Source organism: Neolamprologus brichardi, chromosome 20, assembly GCF_056152115.1.
Source record: "Neolamprologus brichardi isolate AB-2024 chromosome 20, ASM5615211v1, whole genome shotgun sequence".
In the NCBI taxonomy this organism is placed as follows: domain Eukaryota; kingdom Metazoa; phylum Chordata; class Actinopteri; order Cichliformes; family Cichlidae; genus Neolamprologus; species Neolamprologus brichardi.
Window position 1 is genome coordinate 874,085 of NC_142123.1, and position 25,769 is coordinate 899,853.

Genomic DNA, 25,769 nt, shown 5'->3' on the forward strand with positions numbered 1-25,769 from the left:
CCCGCCTTTGACTACCATGGGGTCCAGAGGCCTCAGCACTCTCCTCGCCACCTTTGGAACTCCATCCCACCAGACACGCTTCTTTAAAAGTGGCATATTCACTCCTTCCACGTCTAATATGAATCCTCTGATCTCAACAATTCTGCATATTGTAGATTTTGTTTTATTAACTTGAGGGGTCAGTTTATTATTATAGTTTTAACTCTTCTGTGTGAGATGACCTCGAGTGTTTTGACAGGCACCTGAAATAAAATGGGTTATTATTCACTGAACATTTTCATGATCGCTGCATAACTTTTTACATTTGATAAAAAGTAGATTGACATTTGAAAAAGGTTGATTTTATTTAGAGATTTCTGCAGGGCTTTTATTTATGTATTTCACTTACAAAAATCCACAAACTCTGTAATTTCACCCAAGGGAACAAGTCTGTTGCATATATTTGTATGTCCCAAAAGAAATGTTGCACAATATCATAACAAGCATGAGTCGTGATTGTATTACATTAAGAGCTCTGCATCATTCTAAGCACGTCACTCGCTCATGCCTGAGAACGAGGGCACAGAGACTCTTAAGGCTATGGTCTGTCTGAGCTGTGTTAGTGAGACACTTGAAAAGCATCTCTACGGTTTTTAGGGGAGGACCACGTCTTCAAGCCCTGTTAGGCTGACCATGGCCGCTCTCCTCCTCCTCAGTTCATTTGAGGGTAAGCTCAGAGAGTATGAGAAGTTTGCAGATGTCAGAGCACAATACTGCTGTCTATTCGTTTCTATGGACACTGGAGGTAAAGTTGCTCTGATTGGCTGCTTGGCTCAGCCAGTCTATTTCCTGACGGTGGCGGTGCTGTTGCTGCGCTGGTAGAACAGCACATAGGCTTGATTGGTCTGAAGCTGGTTCTCTGTGAGTGGAGTCACGCTGTCAGTGGGCAGATGAAGGGAAAAGTTTCAGGTTTATGCAAACATATCTTAATACAGAATAAGCAGGGTTTCTCAAATATATAGACCACCTTTGATGTACAGTTGTCAAAATATGTATATGTTGTGTGTAAAACTAAACAATATCTCACCTGGAATCATTGTAAAAGCACCAGCCATTTTCATCTAAGCAGCAGGCTGTGTAATGTCCCATGTTTACTGTCCCAGCATGGTTACATATTGCATATAAATCATACAGAACTGAGCCTGTGGGGACAAACATAGATCCAGAATTATACAGTAACATAAATACAATGAGTTGCTTAATCCAGGGTTCAGAACTGTAATGTGTCAGAATTCCAGATGTGCAGTTTATGGAATAATCTCTGTTGCAAGCGATTAAGTTAGGATATGATTGCGTATATCCCAATATTGCTTTATTTTCTATTACAATGCATGGTTTGAGTCAGTGAATCATCATGTTAACCTCCCGATGCTTAAAACAATAGATTCATAGTTCACAGCTAAAAACGTTTTTTTTAGCTGTGAACTATGATTTATATATTTATATTTTTTATATTTATATTTATATAAATATAAATATAAAAAACATATTTTTTTATATTTTATATATTTATATAAATATAAATATATAAAATATATATTTTATATTTTTATATATATTTATATATTATTTATATTTATATATTTTTTACCCCTCTCTCACCTGCCATTTGTCAAAATAAAATCATGTAAAACAAGCTCTTAAAACGCTTTTGTAGTGCGCTCTACCCACTTGTGTCAAAAAGTTAAAAGCCCAAGTTTTCTTCCACATTTTATTGCTTCAACCTTTAGCTCCTTTTGTTGAAACGACAGCACAGAGGAACACATCAGGTTGAGTCAAGCATGAATGGATCAGACAGGCTCGGTTCTCTTACCACAGTCGACGGGTCCGTATGGTCCGAGGTCCAGGTGGGTGAGTGGGAAGGACACATATATAGTGCTTTTACTGATGGACCACCTCGACGTCGTGAAACGGTTCAGATCTTATCGAGACTGTTAAGTATTATTAGCGTCACACATCTGTGCAGATTAAAATCACACGCCTAAAAGCATCACAAGTGGAAGAGTTGTTGCCAAGGATACGGATCACTATAACCTGGGGAAACCTCTGGATAGACAGCCGCTTGGTGCACTCTGTACGCCTGTTACACCTCTCGCACATCTGAAGGATGCATAAACACACATATACACACCTCAACACAACATACCGTACACATGTACACAGGGTCCGGCGTATATATAAGTACAAAGGAGCATATGCTTGCTGATGCCATGTTGTTTAGTGTGCCACTAAGAACTCAGATGAAATTCGAGAATTCTCATCATCTGCTTCACTGTTTATGAAATTAAATGATTTTTTTGTTTCTTTTATCTGCGTCTGCTTCCTGTGCCAGATGATTGCGTTTCTTTGAAATGTTGTCATGTTGATGAGATCGCTGTATTAGTCGTTTGGAGTCTAGCAGTTTACCCAACTCCCCGGTTTGATCCCGGGAGGGGACACAAATCCCTTTGGGCTCGTGACAGGAAGTGTAAAAACATCTGCTACATCTGGAGCTACCTGCTGTTATTACCCCCCATGTAAATAAGACAGCAGCTGAAAGTAGCTTTACTGTTCAAGCCATTTGACTTCTTCCACACATCTATATGTTATGATCTTTATATGGAATAAAGACAAAAATGTAATGATATGTGTAGGTTATAAATGGATCAAAACTGTGTTAAATCATCTCCTTGCTTACAGTGTCTGTGTCGACATGTTTTAATCACACTATTGCTGATCCGAACAGTTGCTGAGATTCGACAATCATCGCTTTAACTTACTGGCGAATTCTCCTTGTCCAGTTTCTCCTCCTGGGAGAAGAGGTCCAGACACTCCCTGAGCGTGACCTCCCCAGTGGAACTCCTCTTGGGGATGGGCAGTGACAAATCGCAGAACACATCGAACGTGTTGGAGTAGTGCGAGCAGACGGAGCAGTGCAGCGAGCTCCGCAGCTGGCCCGAGAACAGATCTGTAGGGAGGGGGGACCAGAATCATCAGCCGTCTGCTTTAACGGGGATAAAAATAATGGATGAATTTGACTGGACCGGCTCCTCACCAACAATTATGCTGTCATCTCTCTCCAAGTGCTTCTTCCACATGACAGCCGCCTCCTCAGATATTCTAAGGGAGGATAAGAAAACGATCAGAATGTGCTCACATGCAGGTAATTAAGGACAGATTCATTCATTTTCACATACACACCGAAACCTAGCAAATTTTTGTTCAGGCTCCTTCCCGGCTCGTCTCACGTATGGTCTGCGATTTATTTCGGTGTGCAGCTTATCGAGTAGGAACCTGAGGAACTCCTGAGCATCCTGTTGACTGTGGTGAACGCAGAAAAAGTTATTCACTTTTTCAAGCAACTAGTTCTTCACAAGAATCAAAAATCAGTGGAACAAGATGAGTTTAACAGTTTACACACAAACAAATCCATATCCTCACCTGTAACCACTGAAGTAAGGCACTGCTTCTGTGAATACATTGTAAAACTGTCTGGGATTTACAACTTTGTCTCCTTCATTTACATCCCAAAGGCCCGACAGCACCTTAGAGAAAGCTGGGATGGCAGGAAAAACAGAAACAAGAAGAAAACATGAAAATCTAACAGGGAGGAGAGACAGTGAAGAGAGAGCAGGAAGGAGAGGAAATGCACCTTCCATGAGTTTAGCTTCCTCTTTGGAGAACTTCTCGTGCTTGTAAGATCTGAGCAGGCAGTAGCCTCGTAGGCCACATGTGTGAGACAAACACTGGACAACTGCATTTAGAAAACACTGGGTCCAAAACAAAAGACAAAAGGGAAAGTGATGTCAAACAACGTTCATTTCAGAGCGCCTTTAAGAGTTTCATCTGTGATCTTTACTTACGGTGTTTCCTATGTTTCTGAGGCCGGTCCTGCCTCTTCCTAAGGTGAGCTGCTCCTTCTGAAATTTAAAAAACAAAAGGAAGTCGATGACCACACAGACACTGTTAATTTATTATAAACACACTGGTCATGTCCAAATTCATGGGCTGCATCCTCCTGAGGACCCGGCCTTCGCGGTCTACGTGGGCCGGGTCCTCAGGAGGTCGGGTAGGCCGGAAGTAAACGGCCGTGAAATTGGACGGTCTAGCCTTCTCGATCTACTCCCGCCCTTAATGCAGAGTATTTCCGGTTGTCAGCGCCACGGCACGAAAATCGAAAATGGACCCGAAATCTTTCTCCGTTTTTTGTGTTCATTTTTAATTATCAACGAGCTAACCCACATTCTTGCCTGAAAATATGTTTAAAGTTTATTTTGTGGCCCAGAAAGATTAATAAGAGTAATTTTAAAACTTAGTAGCGGCCGCCATTGCCGGAAACTGGAGCTTGGCTGGGCCGCGCTATGAATTCTGGGATATGGTGGGCCAAGAAGGACACACCCGACCCATCCTTCAAATTCCGGGAAAAGGAGGACGCATTTGTCGGCTGCATTCGGAGGAGTCTACGAATTTGGACAGCCTTCGGCGCGTCGCTGTGACGTAATCGGTCTACAAATGCGGCCTCAGGAGGATGCAGCCCACGTGACCTCTGGATGTGCTGGTATGCCATGTGACAGTCTGCCTTGACCTCGCCATGTCAGTGTGTGTTTAACTTTGGCAGGACAGATTTAGCTTTCTTATCTCATTAGCATAGCAGAGAGACTAAAAGGAGGTCAGCCTGGAGAGTTCATCCTATTAGAGACCACGAGGGCTGACAGGTGTTTAAACATGTGTTGGTGTGTACTCTCCCTTAACAACTTCACACCTTTCTTTGTCTGTGCTTGTATTTTTCTCAGGTTAAATTTCACTTTAAGAGCTTTTAAAACGTGTAAGTTTGAGGATATATTAAAGCATATTTTTCCTGTTGTCCACACCTCATTGTCAGCGACCAGCAGCAGGCCCATCAGCGATGTGTAGAGGACAGACTGGGAGATGTCGGTCGTCTCTCCCTGGAGGCCGTTCTGAGACACCAGGGTCCGACACAGAGCTTCACAAGAGCCCTCCCCACTGACGCTGCTGGCTCCAGGCATCCTTTATACGAGTAAGCGGCTAAAGTCGCTGACAGGATGGGTCCTGAGATAGAAAGGTGGTCTTCCCAAAGAAATCCTAGCCAGATGGTTTGCGCCTGAGATGGGGAAAGTTGTTCTTCCTAATTTATTTGACATTCAGACTCAGAGGTGAGCCGGACGCGGTGGTCTCACACAGGCCTAATCTGTCTCACAAGTAATCCACCTCTTTGGTGAGTGAAGTATGATGGAGAACTTTTTCCTTTTCAGAAAAATGACATTTACAGCTGAAGGGAAGAAAAACAGAACTCTGTGAATGTCTCTGAAGCTACACCCGTCTCTTAAATAGAAGTTGATCCATTACACAACTGCCTCGTTACTACGGCGCACAGGAGAGCACAGAAAGTTTGCATCCACACACGAACATGTTTGTTTTTACACATTTTAAAAGCATTTTTGGAAACATCACTCGAGCTGGATTCAGCTCAACACATTAAAACACTTGGTTATGTAATCAATAACACAGCAGTCACACACACGAGGCATCTCCGGAGATCTAAGCAACGCAAACGTTACTGACTTTGAGGTAACCAGTAAACACTTTATTTGCAAACAAAGTAAATTTGCAAACGATGGCGGTCAAACGTAGCAGGACTAACAAACAGAGCGGACTCACCTGATCACTCGGTCACTCTATCTGTGGACAAACTGTCCCAACCCAACTGTTCCCATCATCTGCTGAGCTGTTAAAAATGCATAAGGGGACGTCTACTGTTTCAGCGTGTGCCTGTTGGCTCGAGCTGAAAGTCTACCTCTGTCCTGTCACCGGCGTCAGTGAGAGGAGGGAGAGTGTGAGGGAGGGATGGAGGATAATCAGCTCTAATCTTTCTCTGTAGATCTTGTTGGCTATACTTAGACTGGTCTTTGTGTACTTTCCCACGAGTGCCTCAACAATCTTTTACGTGTCAGTTTATTAATTATACAAACTCAAAAACAAATTTTTTCTTTGGTAAATTCACATTCAGTTCTGTTCTCACTTCATACAGCGATCACTGCAGTTGCAGACAGAAAAAATAAAACAAGAACATTAATATCGTTGAAAATATCTAAACACATTCATCATTCGCAGACAGTCAATGTACACGTGCTGCTCAGTCTGACAGTCAGCGGCTGGTGTGGTCCGCCATTTCTGTGTCCGAGCTGAGGCTGAGCTCGGCTATGTGATACAGGGCGGGATCGTGGTGAGGGGACAGCTGTGACTGGCTGGTGTGGGCTGTCCTGTCACGTGACTGGACGATGGCTTGGCGCAGACAGGTGATCCACTGCTGCTTGCTGAAGGAGTCGTTGGCCTGCAGGCTGTACGAGTGAGCTTTGGCGCGCCCTCTGCTGCTCACGCGGAAACAATTCTTCACTAGAAGATGGAGAGAAGAGAAGGAGAGAGGAAAGTTTCACTTCAGCTAAAACAGGGGACGGCTTACTGACACTTATTTGTGTCACAGCATTCACCAGCAAATACAAAACAAATAAAGATCGTATTACCTTTATCGTTTCCCCCTGTGAAGGCTCCTCTGAAGGTGCCCCCTCCAGCAGCCTCGCCGTCTGGGATCTCCTCCAGATTTATCAGGGCATTGGGCAGAGGCTGCCGGTACACATTAAACACCTGACCGCCGTCCTTGTCCTCTCCTGGTCTCGTCAGCACCAACACCAGCTCGAACAGGAACACATGCAGCCGCTGACAGAGACAAGTGATCAGGAGAAATGTGCAAACAGCTGACACAGTTTCTGAGGCAGAGGAGCAAACTTTCGAGCTCTCGAATCTGAATAGCCAACATCTCCTGCCCTTCTTAAATGACTCTAGCATCTTCATTTAAATTATGAAAGTGTGAAGACCAATAAACAACATCTACCTGGCCCTTATTGTTCTTGAGTTCTCCGTGGCAGTACAGGAAGCGGGACTGCTGGATCTCTGGCACTCTCTGGCCCTCTTCGAGGTAGGAAAGGCCGCGCCTGTAGAACTGACACTCTGCTTCCCCCGTCTTCTTATTCACCTCCGCCACGATGCTCTGGATCAACTCCAACTGAACACAACCAAGACGTTTTAACATGTCATCAACACAGGGTCCTTTCCTTCCTGTTGCCTTCTTGTAGGGCTACAATTCTGGGCTGGAGCCAAAAGAGTCTGACTATGAATATTTAGAACATATTTAAACGTGTTTTAAGTGGTTTGGTGTCATCATTTGTTCAGTCAACAGTATCCTCCATCAAACCCCATCAAAGGAAACCTTAAAGAGTCTGCAGGCATCTTAAATGCAGAACTAACTGCTGAGTCATGTTTTTATTTGCTTTTGCAAACTGTGAATGTGAACGTGATGAGCCAGATTAGTGAATATACTGGTAAACATTAATAATTGGCCTTGTTGCCCTCTGGAGGCGCTGCTGTGCAACGCAGAAAAGGAAATACTGTATTTTAACTTGAAGACTGATAGATAGAAATGTGTGAATATGCAACCTAATAATTTGGATTTACAGCATGTGATGCAACAAAAAAGAGGCTTTATATTTAAAAGCAACACCTTACAACCATCCTGATAACGTGGAGATCAGTATTTTGCAGCTGCAGACTGGCACTGATTAAACTGTGATTTCTCTCACATGCTTGCAGATGTAAATGATTGTGCAGGAGCCCAACTCACAGCGTCCGGCAGCGTGTCTTCATCGGGGTGGTCTGGCGGAGTGCACTTCTGTATCTCCTTCAACAGCAGAGGGTACTTGACCAAACGGCTCCGAGGGAGATCCAGGAAGTTCCACAGGTCCAGTTTCCTGCTGAACGAGGACTCCTGACACAGACGCAGAAAGTGCTCCACTCTTTTCTCGTGCTTCTTCTGGTCCAGCAAAGCTTTGGCTCCCACCTGGTTACAGCAGTATGTAACATACGCCTCCAGGCAAGGAAACTGCAGAGAAACATGGGACGAGAGCGCAGCAGTGAGATAAGAAGGTGAAGTCAGGGGGAAGAAAGATGAAAACATGAAGACAGAGCTTAGATGACGTTAAGATTAAGAAGGAAAACCAGAGAAGCTGAAGGTTGATCTTTCTTCTCTCAGAGACTCACCCAGTTCATTAAAGTCGGCCCCACCTCTCCAACCGTTTTCTCTGATCCTCTCAGGCGCTCAAGACGAGTCAGCAGATCTGATATGAATTCAAAGAAAACAGGATACTCAAGTTGTGCTGACCTTATTTCACTATTACTACAGCTCAAAAACAAGTAGTGTGCATAAAAATACAGCACTGCTAAAAATAAATAAATAAATACAACTTCCCATTTTATTGTTTCTTTTCAGGGCAGTGAAGACGTTTTTATTTAATTATTTATAAAGAGCCTTTAATTCAAATTATACCTACATAACAGTTAATACATGGTGCTGTAAAACTACTTTACCTGCTCCTGTTTACTTGTAACTATTTCAGATTGTGATGTAATGACACTGAACTGCAACAACCTATACTTTATCAAGACTTCACCTCATTGCTTCACATTCAGGAAATGAGCTGGTGTGTTGATGCATGAGTGGAGCTCGAGATAGCAGCACAAGCTGCACAAAAACAAAGTTACCTTGATGGAGGGGGATGAGTGAGTCCAGAGTCCCGAAGATCTGCCCAAGCTCACTCTCTGTCATTATGTCCAACTTCAGCATGGGCTCGTAGTACACCTGGGAACAGACGCAGGGCGTTTAGCATATAAAAGCCTGCAGGTGAGCAGATTAAAGACTTTGTTGAGCCTTTCGGTGAGCAGATACCTTCTTAACCAAACTGAGGTCCTCGATGAGCTGTCTCTCTCCTTGGGTGAGCTCGTATATGACCTGCAGGGCATTTAAAACAGTTAGCGAATGCGCACGTTATTGCCAGTGTGATAACAAAGATATCAGCGCACACACACACACACACACACACACACACACACACACACACACACACACACACACACTGTGTGTTGAGTTGCATAAGAAGTCAGTTAAATAGACAACACCAGCTCTCACAGCTGATTGTTCAATAAAGGAAGTTGAGCCTTCAGTGCCAGCTCACATCCTCTTTCATAATACCCATGAAGAGCAGCTTCACAGAAACGAAGAGTAGGTACAAGTGACTCCGCCCACACTGCAACCACAGCCACACAACTTGACCCATATACAGGCCCCCCGAACATATTCTGCTACAGTAACGAGGTATTTTAATAACAGGTTTTTGTTTAGCACACCTCTTGCCGTTTGATTTCCTTTGCGGTCAGATCGTGACTTTCCACGGTGTCACTCCAACACTGGCTGTTGCGGCGACGTGGAAACGAGGAGGCCTTTGTCCGTGAACGCAGGGGGGCTGTGGGCAAAGGTCGAGCTTCTGTACGAAAACTAATAGACCGCTGTGAACAGAGGAGCAGCTGACCGTTATACAGAAACCCCAAAACTCATTCACCGGTCACTTTGTGTGACTGCGAGTGTTTGTTACCGAAATAGACTGGCCGATGCGCTTCAGAGCAGGGGTCTTCACAGGGTTTAAGACGCCGGTCAGGCTGTTGGACTTTGCCACAGGTTTCACCCTCTTGTTACTGGGCTCCTGAAGTGAGCAAAAAACATTTTTAAGATCTGCACAAACTAGTCTACAAGCTGCGGTTCATTCATTCAAACCTAACTGAACACAAGAACACCTCACCTCCGATTCCTTCAGGTCAGACGTCATCTCACACTCATCCTCGCCCTCCTCGTCCTGAAACATGTTAAAATGTTAAAACTCAACTCGAGGTACACGTGAGTTCAGGAAAGTGGAAAGACAAAGATGGTGAGAGGCGAGATGTTGCATGGTGCAGATCTCTCATTTCCTGTGTGTCTTTCAAAGAGGAAGAAGGTTGAAAGTGTGCCTCTATAGTGAAATAACAAGATGTCTGCCTCTTTCTTTTTGCCACACTAACCACATCAGCTGTGCATTAATTTCAAGCAACGCTTTAACAGCGTGAATAAAAAGCCTCGGATTGTATGGATGTTGTGATGTACAGCTGGCAAAAAAAAAAAAAATACCTGAAAGGTGAAAATAAACCGACATGAGCTGGAATTTAAGAAAATGAGACAAACTCGATTTATAGACTCGCAGAAACGTCCATGTTTGCAAAGCTGAACGCTCACATCAGTCAGTTCTGCACTCAGCATTGTGGTCACAAAGGTAAGGTTGACTAACTTCCGCTCGTTACAGAGAAACAGAGAAACGAACATGAAGCAGCATCGATGCGTCTCGTACTCACCTCTGAGATTCTGATCACAGGTTCAGGGTCTTGTTTTCTCTTCTTCTAAAGACAGCAGTGTATGAAAGTCAGTTTCTTGGACTTGTTTTTAGGACAATAATTCATTTTTTTAAACGTTAGTTTTTAATGCAGGAAAAAGAAGCTGCAAGAACCAAAGCCGCAGCTTACCCCTGCATGATCACAGAGGACCGAGTGTCCCTCTGCTGGCACGCCGGACCTGAAAAGAAGAAAAGCTCTTACTGGGCACAAATTAAACACTCATACAGGGAATTATCTTATTGTGTGATACATTCAAAATAACACTTAAGTAGGCAGTGTACATTCAAACGACTTGTTTATGCGCCGCGCTCTAGCAAAGTACATTAAAATGAGTTTTTGTTCCACAACGTCGCACAAATATGTAACATGAGTTTTTTTAATCGTGCTGGTGACAAACAGAAAATTTACACTTAGAACACGAAGTACGATTAAACACGGATATTTTTCAGCACCAATTTGTAACAGAGCAGCCCAAGGTGGAAGCAAAATAATGCAAAAGGTATCGTACCAGGAAGTCCTTTTGTCACCAGTCTCCTCCACTTCCATCGTTTCTCTCTTCAGTGCATCTTTACCGAATCATGACACGTTCTCAAAATCACAAACGGTCAAATAATCCAAATTTACACCCGTCCTGTCTTTGTTTGGGTCGTTTACAGCGAGTTGTTTGCAGGAAGCGTGTTGAGAGTTCAGTGTACTCCTTCCTCCTCACTTTCTTCCTCATCTCACAGTCGACCACATCCTTTAGAGTTGCACACATTCACGTATCCGCTCGTCAGGGAGGAGCGTTCAAAGCCTTACGCAAAACTTATCAAACATGCATTTAAACTAAGCACTTCGCACACTAAAGTACGACATACTTCCTCCTGTGTGAGATTAGTAAAATATAAAATTATCCTTTGCCTACATTTATAAATTCAAAACGCCATCACAGATGATTTACTTTAACGCCGGAGTAAAAGGGGAAGAAAAAAAGAAATCTGATTACTCTTCACTGTCGTTTGGTATCTTGGTATTCAGGCAGCATTTCCCGGATGTGTTTAATAATGAAACTTCTCATTAACACGAAGCAGGTCAGACAGGAAAAACAAACCTCTGACACTTTAACATAGTTGAATGACGCTGAAATTTAACCACATGTCAAACTGAGTCAGTTGGAAACGGTCAGTGTGTGTGTGTGTGTGTGTGTGTGTGTGTGTGTGTGTCAAAAATAACCACACAATCTTCTTCAGTATGTTTTTACATCTTTATTCACTATCACACTAAGTGCTCCCGTTTCAAGATACATCTCGTTGCCCTGTTCTTACAGTTAAGTCATTTGGAGTTAACAAAGTAGAAAGACAGTTTAGGATCTACCACGTGTGTGCGCCAAAACTCTGTCCAACCACCCCAAAAAATAAAATAGAAAATAACAAAACACATAAAATATAAAGAGAAAGAGAAAACCAATGTCATGTGCATGAACCCCTCCCAAAGCCACAGAGTGGGTTTAATGAGGGTGTAGGGGTACCTCACACTGGCAGGGGTATTCAGGTGGTGTGAGATCGTCAGATATCCAGTCAGGAAAGGCTTGGGCTTATTGGTGTCTCCTGGGCTGACCTTTTACATATTAATTAGGTGCATATGTTAAGAAAAAACAAAACAAAAGAAACTAATGTGGGACTGTGTCTATGAGACAGAGGCTGGAAGAGGGAGAGAGCAAGTATAGTGGAGGGAAGAAGGTGGATTCGATTAAAAAACAAAAACCTCCATTACTGCTGAAGGCCAATAAGAGATGTTTTTAGGGACACTGGTTGGATATGGAGTACCAAGAGACCACTAAGGCTTATCAATTTTGCTTTTGAGAAACATCAGGATGTCCAGTGTACGTGCTCCCTTCCTCCAGTGACACCCCTGTTCCCACAGCCAAGAACCAACTGGATTCTTAACATATACAGTTATTCTTAATTCAGCTTACTGGGGCTATGTACACTCAGGCACAGGTTTACACAAACCACAGGCCTAAAAAAATACTGATTGATCCAATACAGCCAACCTGGATCAACCCACGCACCCCCATCCCCATTTTAGCTCCTCACTTAGAACACCCCCATCCCCATCTCCCCCCTGTAACTCCCACCCTCCTGCGGGTGGGCTCAGTGCGGAGCTCAGCGGATGGTGTATCTGACATAGGGCACTTCCACGTCCTCGTCTGAAAGGTCGTTACAGCATAGCTCAAACACCAGGGCTTTCACGTGTTTGCCCAGCTTCTTTTTGGACACCTTTGTCACAATCTCCGTCATACTGCAGGACACAAAGAAAACCAGTGAATACAAACTTTAAAACTCCAGCATGCAAACAAGGAAGCAGGTGTATGCACGTGCACTCACGGTAGGTCCAGTCTCTCTTTAAGTTTGGCAGCAGGCATGAAAAACGAATACAACATGGACACTCCCTGAGAAAGCATGGTGATCTCCAACTTATGCTCGTTCTAATAAAGAACAGAAACAGACAGTGGTTCATTGAATGCCAAGAACATGTCAGTGTGGAGAAAAACAAACCAGGAGCTCAACATACTTTAAAGTAATCCAGAAACTGTCGGAGTGTCATTTCTTCCCCATTGGGCTGCAGTCCTGTGACCTCAAAGCGATCCCACAGCGTCCAGTCAATTTCATAGTACTGTGAAAACAGCAACAATGTATTTTAAGTATATACATATTTAATATTAATTATAAGCTCAATAAGATAACCAGTTATTACATTAAAATTTCTCCTCAGCACACACTGATGCCATCAGTGTGAGAAGACGAGCTGAACTCACTTACACCCAGGCAGTGCCGAATGCATCTGACTGGTGCATCAGTATTAGCATGGCTGAATCATCACAGGAGTTTATTATACTGGAGTTAAACATTTCTCTACAACGCAGACATCGTGCACATCTTTTTAAAATCTCAGCAAGTGGTAACGTATTTGCTTACCTTGTGTTTCGGAGCAGCAATGGGTTCAGAGAAGGCAAAGAAAGGCAGGGCCAAGTTCATGAAGCCATTTTTGTAGGACTCCAGCTTCTTGTGTCCTTTGATAATCTTGAAGAGCTCCAAGCACACCAGGCCGACAACTGCTGCTGTGGTAGTGGCGATAGCAGGGATGATCTTACCAGCTATCAGTTTGCTCTGTTTGGTGATTAAAAGGACAGTGATGAAGGAAAACAAACAAAAAACAAACAACAACAACAAAAACATCCCCCAAACTTTATTTATACATAGAGAGAAAAAAACTAAATGTAAATTTCTGAGGTTGAGTTGAAGTTGTTTGTTTTCACAGAGTGCACGCTCAAATGTTTTTCATTACTATTACAAAACGAATACCATTAGCAGGCACATTTTCCAATAATACCAGTGTGAGAGCAGCTACGTCTGTTGTCTTACCTTGTGCCTGTCTGTGGGAGGGATGTCATAGTTCTCTGCTCTCAGGTTGGAGGCTGCCACGATGAAGTCCATGTGAAAGTTGGTGTCATCATCCTATTAACATATAGGCCACGGCCATTACAAACCAAAAGTACCAGCAGTGTTGACTAAAGTTATATTAATAGGTTGAAATTCTAGCGTGAGGGTTACAATGTTTTGGCAGTGCACCACTTAAAGGCATCTAAGCAGAGTTAGTCTTGAAAGCTATGGAAACAATACCTTCTTACTCTCATTATTATTAACAGACTAGGTTTGGCCTCACTGCAAAGCCAGATGCTGCGTTTTATTGAATCTTTCAGATAAAAAGAACAAAGTCCTCAATGCCACTGACCAGCTTTGCTACTGGCAACTGTAATAAATTAAAAAAATTTTATTTATCGTCATTAAAGCTGACAAAAGGAGATGCCTTACCTTTTCAAAGTCAATGGAGGTGAGTTTGAACTGGAAGGACTCTGGTGAAGGCAACATGGCTTTCAGCTCTTCCAGTTTGGTATCATCTGCATAATCACAAGATCAATGGTTGCATTACTGTCAAAGCATCCACAATGACACATGACTCAGTCATGATTCACAAACAACTCTTAGCTGATGTAACATCCCCCCCAAAATATGCTTTATTGCACAACCACATGTGAACATACCAATAGAGGAATTGTTATTTTGCAGTTCCTGATCAGAGACGTGGATTTTAACTCCTGAACGTGGGGTGAAAGGGGGCACCTTGACATCCTGCAAGATCTTGATCACACCTGCACGATCGGTGCTGCCCTGCAGGCCGTACGTTTGAGCAAACAGGTTGGCTGCTGCCACAACATAGTCCATATGCAGCTCCTGAAAACAAGAACATTCACTAGTTTGAGCCTGGCTGGACTAGACTCAGGTAATATTAACCTTTAATTGACAGCGGCATACTTACATTGCTAGTGCTGAATTCTAATGGGTGAGGACATCGCTTTGGACCAGACCAGAAGGGAGCACCGGAACTAGTGAGCTAAAAGACAGATGATAAATGTAGAAGTGCTATAATGGAAACCTTTCATGTCCATTTTGTCATTTTTGTGTCAATTGCATATTTATTAAACAGGAAACCGTGGATAAATGACAGGAAGGGGGGTGAGAAACTACAGATGCAAACTAGGGTTTTGTGGTTCAGCGTCAGTGCTGCTGACTGAGCCACTAGGCAGCCTTTCGTGCAATAGATACGCAGCACCTCAAACTGCCGTTTGTAATTTCTGCTGTTTCTAATGTATGCCCACCATCTATAAATGGCTTTTCAGGGGAAATGAGATGTACAAACTGGCATGAATAAGTAAACAGGAAGCCCCAAACTGTCTTTACACAAGAGTGTAAAGTAGTTTACTTTTATGTAAAAAGTCTCTTAATCATGACAATGTTTTTATGACTTACTAAAATCATCTATCTGCCATCGAACGATTTTAGAAATGTTCAAAACCAGTATCACGGTCCGAGTATGGTTTAGCATGTTTGTGACAACTTTCATGCTATAAGCTAAATCAGATTATCAGCTGCTATGCTACTCTGTGCTAACACATGCTGTAACACGCAGCAGCATCTCTCGCTACATTTGGTGTCACTGAGCCGACCTGCAGAGCTCAAAAACAGAAGGTTTGCAGACATAACGTGCGGCCATTGCAGAAGTTACATTTTCATGTAATCTGTTGAATAAGTTAAAATATTCTAATACTGTATGAAAAATGACACTTTTCTTGTTGCTGAAATAAATACCACCAATGCAACTATAGCTGCAAACAGCTGGTAAGACGGGTGAAACAGATCAAACTGATATTCATCTCGTAGCACCTTCACTTTGTACCTGATCTGGTGGGAAGTTGTGCAGTAGCTGGCGGATGTTGTTGCTGTATTGACACTGCCAGTGGTTGCGAGCCCAAGCTACGCAGTCAGCCCAGTTTTGGGGGCAATCTGTGACAATACTCTTATAAAGAGCCTCCAGCACCTCCGCAGGCTGAGCTCCTGGAAGCTTCAGAGTACGCTCCATGAACTTGGGATCTCTGCAAGAACGGAAATTATAAACCTCATTGACTAGTTTCCACGATGTGAAGAGCCGTCATCTTTTTTTTAAACCATTTACTCTGCAGGCTGATTTTATAAATTTCGAGCATGAGGTTTGGGTTAGATGTTACAAGAAGACAGCTCAACGGTGCCACGAGAACCAAGAGGGGGCGGTGACATTTACAACATTGATTCTTAGTTGAAAGGCAAGTTATACAAGTTTATAAGTACTGAATTACCAACAATCCACAAACACTTATGAGACTAAATTATGAGGAAATTTGTCCACTAATGAAAAGTAATTTTATCAATGAAGAATTTCTATGATAAAGGAGCCCAGCATATAAATCAGTATAATGCTGACAGGTGATAGAATAACAAGGAAAAGCGACATACGTGAGGTACTGCATGGCATTTTCTGGGGGTTGTTTGAATAGTCCCTCGAACTCATCGCGGGCCCACTGCACAGAAGGAACCACAGCAGTTCAATAACAGAAGTACAAAATATTTGGTAAACCTACAATATTTCCACACTGTGACACACTAACCACACACAGTGCTGTTTAAAAACAAAAACCTATATGAAGATATAAAGTATATGAAGAAACAGGTAATGCAATAAAATTATCTGAAGCATTTAGTGCTGAAGTGATTAACTCATCTATTACACTTGTGCATTGTGTAGTTGGTGCACCAGGTGGAGCCTTTTAAGTAAAGATTAACATAAAGGTTTCTGTACGGCTGTTCAATACTAGTTTGTGGGCTTCGCTGACTCCAAGCGTCAGATTTGATCCTGCCTGGCAAATCTCACTGAGACTCTCTCTGTGTATATACTAACCTGCAGCGTGTGTTCAATGGCATTTGGGAAGTTTTTGAGGGTGCAGATGGGGATGGACTTCTCAGGTGGATCTTGACTGGAGCTGTAGGACTCGGTGAGGAAAGGGATCACAACCTGGACATTGCCTTTGGTACCCAGAGTGCCTGATTCCAGTAAGGGTTTACGATAGTACACACACCTCCGATCCATATACATCCCTGAACATTAGAGGAAAACGCACATTTTTTACTGAATCCATTGTTCCCCTAGTTAGTTAAGCAGTTATTCTTAATGTCTCATCATCTCTTACGTGCATCAACGTTGTCCAGTGCATTGGCAACTCCATCGAGGCTTTCAAAGAAGTCGTCATCGTAGATCCTTTCTGTGTCAGGGCCCACTCTGTTCTGGTGACCTGTGATCTTGATTGCCGGGTTCATCAGTTTCACTGCAGCAGCAGCCGTGTCACTCTTCATTTTCTGTTAACACACACACTAAACAGTCAACTCACTAATAACATTATCATAGGTGACCAAAAGAACAAAGATCAGAGACATTCTGTACAGAGGTCACTGCTGTCCACATCAACGCTTTCTTTTCCAGGGACACAACAAAATGTGCACTCCTTTAAAAATATTGGTGTCCAACAGCTTACGTCAGGTGAGGGTTCCTCCTATCAGTTTCTTTTGGGCATCAGATAACCTCAGATTAACTGATAGTGCATACTAGCATTTAGTAGTCCAGTGATACTACAGGTACAAAGCTGCTCTCAAGTCTCAGTTTGTTAGGAGCTGGTAAATTTGCTTTGACTTTTTAAACTTTAAGAACACGAACACACACACAATGAATTTTAAATTGCCTCTATCAACATACAAAACATAATCTATAAGTGCACTTCGGTGTTACAGGAAAGCCATAAAGAGCGGAAACATCGATCAATAGAGTTCATCAAACGAGTTAAGATGATACAGACCGTGACATCCCAAGGTCTGAAGAGGAACTGCCTGTTGAGGTTCGATTTTTCTATGGTGTCCATGTCAGTCACGATGACCTCTCCCTCCCCAGTAGCCAGTCCAATCATGGCAAAGTTTTTCAGCAGCTCACAACCAATGGCACCAGCCCCAACCTGGAGGGATTAGAAATTTGTGAATAAAGCTATAACGGTTCGTCATACGTGAACCTTCCATTTACACGTGTGACTCAATGTCAGAGGAATGCTTATGGTTAGTGGGAAAAGCTGACAGTCGTTTTGCCGGATTCCCACCAGAAAGGTTAAACCCAACAGCTCTGACATGCACTGGGACAAGGTGGGTGGCACTCAATTAACATGGCAGTGTCAATACACTATTGTGCCAATTATGAGACAAAGAACTAACAGCTGATATATTTTGGCTTAGATGCAGCTGCCACCATCTCACTCACTCACACTCAAATAGTAAATAACTGCCCATGAATGAAGACCTGACAGTGTTCTTTGTCACCGTGCAATTAAATCAAATTATAAATAAACAAAAAAAAAAAACTCAACTGAGCATTCAAACAAGAATGAACTTTCTGTTGGACAATTTTAGGCACAAGAACAAAAGATAAACACTACCACTAAAGATCTCATAAGATCCATTTCCCGTAGCATCCTGAGAACAGCACCAAGAAATATTATTCATCAGATTTTAGCTCGTAGTATTTTATAGTGGGATAAAGGTATTTAACTTTTTGTCTTTTGCACAACATTTTTTTGGCAACCTTATTTTTAAAAACTTCCTAGTAACAGGAAATTGAAGACGGTAACAGAACTTTTACACTGACACTCACCAAGAAGTAACGCTGTTTGGCAAGCAAATCCTGCATTTTGGTGCCAAACACTGCGATCTGTCCATCATATCGGCAGTTTTTCTTGGAGAAAAAGACGTAACAAATTTAGCACCATCATTTATTGCAACTACATTCAGTACTTGCATTTTGAATATGCTTTGAACACCTACAGGGGCACACTCTTCCTCTGTGAGCATGAATCCCTCCTCTTCAGCCAAGCACTCCAGGGCATCAAAGTACAGCCATTGCATTATCGGCATAAATTTTCCCGTGCATGCCTAAAACATCAAACAGCACATGAAATACAGGAAAACCTTCTCCGTTTCAAAACACGTCTAATCACACCCAACGTAAAATGACTCTTCACAAGCATTGATAAGAACGGGCTTATCAGTGCCTGTTGATTAAAATAGATTTGTCTTTAATATAAAGAACAACTACAGTTAATATTGTAAAGCTTTCATCTTCAATTTGCACACAGCTTTCCACTGACCTTCATCACTTCCTGTGCAGCCAGCCCTCCAATGAAGGCATTGACAGGGGCCAGGTCACCAGCAGCAACATACGACATCTTTTTGATAAGAGATTCGTTCAGCTGTTCCACTTTGGCCGAGCCAGTCTGAGCAGAGTTCAGGTCTTTGGCCAATGCCAAGAGCTCTTCACCATCCGCCTGGAATGCACACAGTTCACGGTAAATTACAAAATATTAACTATAAACAGACTTTATTTTTGCTGTTGTGCTGCACTTTTTATGCAGAACTATTTTATTTTAGCACAAGCATCTAATCAAAGTGGTTCCCTTTCCAAGAAGATCCCACTTTTAAAAAAAAAGGAAAGGTAAATTGGAGCAACCGATTTCTCAAATAACAGAATATTCCCACCATCATGAGTGATATGTACCTGGCTCCAAGGTGCTGGAAGATGGCCGTGTTTTTTCTGGAAGGCGTGGATAGCCTGGAAGCCTAGGTGCATCTGTCCTGGAAACTCCATCTTGGCAAAGTCTGTCATCAGGAACTCTGGCTCGGCCAGCGATGAGGAGACAGATTTCTGAACAGGGAAAGAAACGCAAGGTAGTGAAGCTGGGCTTTTCCACTGGTGACAGCAATGCCAGACGGTAAGGTCATATTGGTATTATCATGAGAATTCACACTACACCATCTGTGGAAATGAGATAATGCTAGTTTCATGTGCAAAGTGGCAGCTACTTACAAAACTGATCTTCTTGGGCATTTTAACCTGGGAAACGATTCCTCCTCTTATGTAATCTGTGAAGCCACTTGTGTCACAGATGCTGAAGGTGTATGGACCTAGTAAAATACAGGACTTTGCATGAACTTGTAAACTCATAACAGAGTGACCAAATGTATTCAATTCAAGAAAAAGAGTGATCTTACCAAGAACTTTAATTTCGACCGGCTTGCAACCATTGAGCTCAGTCATACCCTGAATCTCAGTAAACGTAACATAATCTCCACTCTCGAAGCCATGACGAGCTTCATCCAGACATGTCACGACCCCTGCATTGTCCTGGGGAAACCAAAATGTGCAACTTTTCAGGCACAGCTGCCATGAAGCTTTAATTTACTCCTAAAAAGCAGGTAGTAGTTAAAAAAAAAAGATCAGCATTGTCAGGGGGGATAAAAGAACCAAAACTAACCTTTGTGATCATGGAAATCATAGCACTTAATGGCTGCTCTCCATTGGTGTCATAGACAATCATCTCTTCTCCAAAGTCACAGAAAAGTTGACTACAAAAGAGAAATTAGAGCACAAAAACATTAGACGCTGACGGTGAACACATGTGAACACTAAACAGAGTCTTAATCTTACCCAAACAGACCACGAGTGTCTGCAACAATCAGCTTGATTCCCTTGCTGTGGCAGAACTCTCCTAGAGTCTGCTGCTCATCCAGAGTTGAGTTAGTCAGCACTACCGCCTAGATTTCAAAATAAGACAAAATTAAAAACTCTTTCCGAAATGGTAAAATGACTAGGGAGTTTTCTTATGCTAAATTTATACCTGGAACTTGGTCAAGTAGTCTTCAGTCAGTGGTCCAGTGTAACCAGTCACAGGAACATAGCTGTTCAGTTCAGCCAGGCGGGCCTGACTCACTTCTGCCCTGTTCTTGCCCAGGTCCTCCTCCCGAAGGTAAAACTAGCCATACAGAAATACTGATGCTGTCATTAAGCAATAACTGCCAATACTATAGCCAAACATGACATTAAGGAATATTCTAGTGAATAACATTGACTCAGTGCGTTTAGCCATATTCTTCTGTGGGTCCGCCTTTTCTTTTGAAAGGACTTCAGAATGTGTCAAAGAGGATAAAAACGACAGATTACCACTTAAACGGCTTGACTGATCACAGTATACTCCCTGCATTCTCACGCTTAAGTCCATAACAATAAAATGGTTATCAAGAGCAGATGAATTTTATTTGTAGTTATGCTGTTATATTTATGCAGTGATTAGATTTGCTGAGAAGAGAAGAAATCCCACCCAACTCAGTTTGGAAGTGGACTAACATTATATTGTTAAGTGGTCTTGGCTGGTTCATTTGCCCTAAACCAGTTTGGACTGTCAGCCCAGAGAAAACCAAGTTTATTTAAGGTAAAATGAAATATAGACTAAATGTAAAATTTGGTCTCAAAACTTCAAACCATTATTTGAGCTTCTAAAGCACATCAACAATAAGAGCTTTCTTAAACTACAGGTTAACCATTTCTTTTTCCATATTTCTGTTATTGAGACCGAATCACATAATTGAAAACACAAATGTAAAATGCAAATGCAATACACTTAAGCTGCCCTGTAAATAAATTAGGGGTGTGTCTTATAATATAAGCCACAACACCAGTATATCTTTTTAAATGAAAAAATGTCACATCGCAACATCATTCGTATAAAAATGACCACGTTCCCAAGCGAGTCTTAAAATCTGTGTCTAACCACGATGACACTTCTGCAGCAACAACACCAGAAAAATGCCTCAAGTTACCACCCAAGGAATCTGTTCATACATGTTTGCAGTTTGATGAGATATAACAGGATTTAACAGACAAATAAAAGCAATCTACTCTGCTGAAATTATGTCCTTTAATAGACTGGCTGTACTACGATCATGAACCAGGGAAGAGGCCACCCACTGGTAAATCTGGGTCAGCTCATGGTTAGCAAGGGTGGGGGTGGCTTTAGTACCCTTTCTGGATGTTAGCAATACACAACAACACACAACTCAATAGATAAAGCCACAGTGCACTTTGGAATCGTGCTCAGACAACAGGCGAGTCCACAAACTGCAATTTCCTTGTGTAACTTAATCGGGAAAAATAAACTACTGCAAAAATTTTAAATTAAAACATCTGTGCTTTCACACACCTGGGAAGAGAGGTCTCTCCATTCTGCAACTCCTTCGTCATGTATAGTGACACTTCTAACTCCTCCCAGGATCACGTTCTTGGCAATCTCAACTCCAAGGCCTCTCATACCAGAGATGAGGACATTGGAGTTCTGCATGCGCTTCATAGCTTCATGGCCCAGCACGTAACTAAATAATGACAAAGAACCATTGGCAACATTATGTATTGGTAGATGTCAAGCCCAATAACGATGAAGTCCAACATCACAAAAAGGAAAAAGAAGAAGCTTACAGCTGTCTTGAGTACAGGCCTTCATCGATCTCAGCATCATTGCCATTCTTAGCCATGCCCTGGGAAAACAACAGGAAGTGCAATCAGTTTACGTTACAAGTTCTACTCACTCTATAGAGTAAATGTGTTTGCACTCACGTTGGCAGGTGTGTGGGACAGATCAGTTCTGACAGAGTTAGAGGAGGAGCAGTGGGATCCCGTCTTCGTCTCTGTTCCTGACAAGCGACGCTTCTTGGACAGCGGCGAGCTGGACATCTGTGCATTAACCACCATCATAAATTAAGTTGTCATTCAAGCACACGAATGTTACCAGTTAACAACTGCCCTATAACATTTTTGGTAGTTTGTAATAAATCCAGAATAAAAGAAAGACATTTTACATCATTAAGAAAAAGAGAAAGACAGCACACTGTCAACAAGCTTGGGTTTCCTGAATGTTCTCAGAAGCCAACTCATTCCAATTCATATAAACTTTAGTAATTTTATAATTCATTGCTATGGTTCCATTATAATAAGTAGCTAAACTAAAGGCTAACCAGTCCCCCTCATTTGAAGAGAGGATTTTTAGCCTAGAGAGCAGCTGGGCTGGCTTCAGGCCAAACACAAATCTGCTAGAAAACGAACTGAGGCTGGAAGAGACATGAATAGCATTACGGTTCTTTCATACACACAGAAAGCACAGGTTTGTTTAGATACTTCTATTGTTTTTTTCCTGGTATTTATCGACACCCAACATGTTTCACGGAAAAGAGCTGAATCATTAAAAGTTCACTGCGGTAAACTGAGCAACACCACACAATGGCTGGCAGGTGCGGACACAAGGACCATACTGTGCTGCAACTAAGTTGTAGATGGCGACGTTACAAGAAAGCTCTAAACGGCAACATTTAATAGCAACGCATTTACTTATGTATTTAGATTTCTGATTAACGCAGTAGTCGCGGTAAATCTCTGCACTCGGAGGGCCGCAGTGGTTTTCAAACACATTCTAGGTGCACAGAAAAAAAAAAAAAAGGTCGGGCACAATTTCCGCATCCAATGCGGCGCCAACTTCCGTGCGTTTCCCAAGGCACACGTATCAGTTTATAACCCTCTCTACGACTTTAAATTATGACGAGGCCTGGGCAAATTTTCATACGACTGCAACCAGCCTAAAATAGCCTTCATATCACCGTTAGCCGAACGGTCGCGCTTGACAAAACCGAAAATGAAGGCGTCCGGCATGATACAGCAAAGCCGCCCGGCTGTTACTGTAGTTTGCCAATCCTACTAGAAAACGTTAGCGGGTAGCAGTCGATTTAAAGATCTCAACGTGTGGAAAAATATTAATCAACTGTCAGATAACAGCACCAATAGAAAACTAAGTAGGTTCCGAGCAACTAATCGGTTAAGTGATTTGGCAAGTGGACAGAGTCTAAACATTAATAACTTAGAGGGAAGAAAACACCAGCTTGTCAGCTTATCCATTAGCAGCTCGGCCTAGGCCTGCATTACCCTCAGTGCGGAACACAATTTTACAAGCTAGCAGCTGTGGCTACACTCCAACCGACCTCGCACTGGAGACGGATTTGACAGTAGTCTACCACAGCTCCTATATGGATATGGCTAAATGTCTAAGCGTCTAACAAAAAGACAATTTAACTTTGTCACTTAACATAAACACCGCGAATTCAAGCCAAGCCACTACACTCGTGCTCCATTGATTTCCCTTTCCTTACCAATAATCCTTCTCGGTCCCTTCCCAATGCGAACCCGCTCCTCTCCTGCTGTGTGTAGCTGTCAGTAAAAACGCTGATTGTATATTCGACGATTTGTACAGAGAAAAGAAACGCGATGCGGGATTGGGGTGGTCTGCACTATATTGTCGAGTCACTATGTCGTTGTGCCGATAGTCTCTCCTATGTAATTGCGCTGCTGGCTTTGCGACTGCAGACAGGAACAAAACCAAAATGGCAGATGGGGAGAAAGGGGCGGAGGAGCTGTGACGCAGGGGCTGAAATATTCAACAGGAAAGGGTGGCTGCAAGCACGCTGCTCATCCAGGTCCTCGGCTCATTGGCTCTTCAAGCCCAAGCTAAAGCGCGTTGATCCCGCCCTCGCTACGAGAGGATGCATGCCAAGTATCTTACTGTACAATGAACAGTAGGATCTCCAATAATCTAGCGAAAAAAACATCACTTAATGAGAAAAATAATTGCGGGTATGTCTGAGACCATTGCATGAAAGGATTCCCCCTTAACCGAGCTGAATGTAACTCATCAGTAACAACACCTTTGTTTCAGAGGCAGATTAGCAAGGACCAGTCATCTTCATGTGAACTCCATAAACAAAGCTGAACATCAAACTTGCAACAATGCACCATCAGAAAGAACACATTTCACAGTTAAACCCCATTAGATATCCTCTCACTGGAGCACTATTTGCTACATTCCACTTAAAACACCGATTGTTTTGACTATTTTATGAATTCAGCAATTATCATCACTACTCAAGTCGGATAGTGTATGTATGTATTAGCTAGTGATGCTGAGCGTCTGGGCCTTTTAGTCACACTGAGGTTAGGGGTGAGCATTCCTTGCAGAAGAGTATTGGGGGAGGGGGTGCCTAGTAAATGACAAAGGCCCAGGAAAAAAAAAAAAAGAGTGGGCCGCATATAGTCGGGTACACATGTCGAGGTGATCCCCTATTTTCATCTTCCAACTAGAAAATGCTTTGAACTGAAGCATACGAATATCAATGATGCCCGAATAATAGGCTGCTTAACTTGACAAGCTAAACAGAGAGACTAGCCAGTGTTGGGTTACTGTGATAACGCCGATAAACGTGCTATCGAAACGGGAACCCTACATATACAAACGGATATACGAGGAAAAAAATAGTGCCAGCATGTACGCTCGTGATGCCAGTTAGCTCGTGTCTGTCTTTCAACGTAGTATCCATCAAATGTTTGAAGCAACTAGCCTTCTAGCTACCATTAACGTTATTTATCGCCTAAAATTAATTAAAACAGCAACCCCGTGCACATAAAAACGTGCAAATGCTAATTTGCCGTTAACAGTTACGTGTCAGTGCCTTGTTAGCTACCGTTAGCGGAGCAAGGAGCTTAAATGGTTCGCTCAGCCGTCTGCAACTAACATTAACGACTACCGATAACGCACATCAAAAGACTGCGTAGTTGTTAGCTTGTGTGCGGCTAGCTTTCGAGCTATCTAGCCACCCAGCGACTTTTTCCCCTTCTTGTGCCGCTATGTTAGCTAACTAGCTAACATTAGCAAACTAGCTGAGGCTAACATAACCAGGACGAGAGCTTACACAAGTGTGCAGAACTTACCACATCCGATATTTACTCGGCCTGATCTGGAGTATTAAAAATCGGCTTCTGCTTAAGCAAAGAAAAACAACAACCAAGGTGACAATTCAACACCGCCACTGACTGCAAAGTGAAAAGTGTGTCACGGTGGCGGGCTCTGTGTGAGTTTTTTCCGCTGGACGGCTGCCTGTCCGGCTGTTCCCAAACCGTTTCCCCTCACTCTATTTCAGTTGAAAGCAAAGCAAAGCAGCAACATGTGCACGTTACAGGCACAACCATCATTCTGGGTCTTGGGGTTAATTGAAAATGAATATGATTGGTTTGTGTCTGCTCTGTCTTTTAATTAATCGTTAACGCTCACACAT

General features: G+C 42.7%; 3 protein-coding genes and 1 non-coding gene across 6 annotated transcripts; all 4 read right to left on the reverse strand.

Annotated features, from left to right (window-relative positions):
- Positions 1-325: 325 nt before the first annotated feature.
- Positions 326-5,045, reverse strand: usp21 (ubiquitin specific peptidase 21). 2 transcript variants are annotated; one of them, XM_087834006.1, is made up of 11 exons: positions 4,890-5,045; positions 3,882-3,938; positions 3,671-3,788; positions 3,460-3,574; positions 3,220-3,339; positions 3,074-3,138; positions 2,799-2,986; positions 2,061-2,139; positions 1,853-1,960; positions 1,067-1,181; positions 326-915 (listed from the first exon to the last, which is right to left on the reverse strand). In XM_087834006.1, the coding sequence occupies exons 1-11, from the start codon at positions 5,043-5,045 to the stop codon at positions 822-824; spliced, it is 1,215 nt and encodes a 404-aa protein (XP_087690132.1). In that variant the 3' UTR covers positions 326-821. The 2 variants fall into 2 exon arrangements, with proteins under 2 accessions (XP_087690132.1, XP_087690131.1); XM_087834005.1 differs by having other exon boundaries at positions 3,460-3,788.
- Positions 5,046-6,184: 1,139 nt separating this feature from the next.
- arhgef3l (Rho guanine nucleotide exchange factor (GEF) 3, like) lies at positions 6,185-11,047 on the reverse strand. The gene is made up of 13 exons (XM_006785700.3): positions 10,853-11,047; positions 10,474-10,522; positions 10,306-10,350; positions 9,723-9,776; positions 9,519-9,626; positions 9,274-9,432; positions 8,816-8,878; positions 8,632-8,728; positions 8,131-8,207; positions 7,715-7,972; positions 6,929-7,099; positions 6,561-6,753; positions 6,185-6,432 (listed from the first exon to the last, which is right to left on the reverse strand). The coding sequence occupies exons 1-13, from the start codon at positions 10,888-10,890 to the stop codon at positions 6,185-6,187; spliced, it is 1,560 nt and encodes a 519-aa protein (XP_006785763.1). The 5' UTR covers positions 10,891-11,047.
- A 528-nt stretch (positions 11,048-11,575) lies between these two features.
- uba1 (ubiquitin-like modifier activating enzyme 1) lies at positions 11,576-25,641 on the reverse strand. 2 transcript variants are annotated; one of them, XM_087833356.1, is made up of 26 exons: positions 25,426-25,641; positions 22,234-22,350; positions 22,096-22,154; positions 21,824-21,992; positions 20,465-20,599; positions 20,275-20,381; positions 20,102-20,192; positions 19,839-19,971; positions 19,654-19,751; positions 19,345-19,491; positions 18,938-19,114; positions 18,615-18,722; positions 18,445-18,525; positions 17,606-17,758; positions 16,946-17,111; positions 16,657-16,853; positions 16,215-16,279; positions 15,622-15,817; positions 14,704-14,778; positions 14,429-14,618; positions 14,199-14,284; positions 13,749-13,841; positions 13,302-13,493; positions 12,898-12,999; positions 12,711-12,811; positions 11,576-12,624 (listed from the first exon to the last, which is right to left on the reverse strand). In XM_087833356.1, exons 2-26 carry the CDS (start codon positions 22,348-22,350, stop codon positions 12,489-12,491), a joined length of 3,174 nt encoding a protein of 1,057 aa, XP_087689482.1. In that variant the 5' UTR covers positions 25,426-25,641; the 3' UTR covers positions 11,576-12,488. The 2 variants fall into 2 exon arrangements, with proteins under 2 accessions (XP_087689482.1, XP_087689484.1); XM_087833358.1 differs by lacking the exon at positions 25,426-25,641 and adding an exon at positions 23,814-24,048.
- LOC118453872 (small nucleolar RNA U6-53/MBII-28) lies at positions 13,090-13,211 on the reverse strand. Its single transcript, XR_004843476.2, has one exon. It is a non-coding gene; the product is annotated as a small nucleolar RNA U6-53/MBII-28 (small nucleolar RNA).
- Positions 25,642-25,769: the final 128 nt, after the last annotated feature.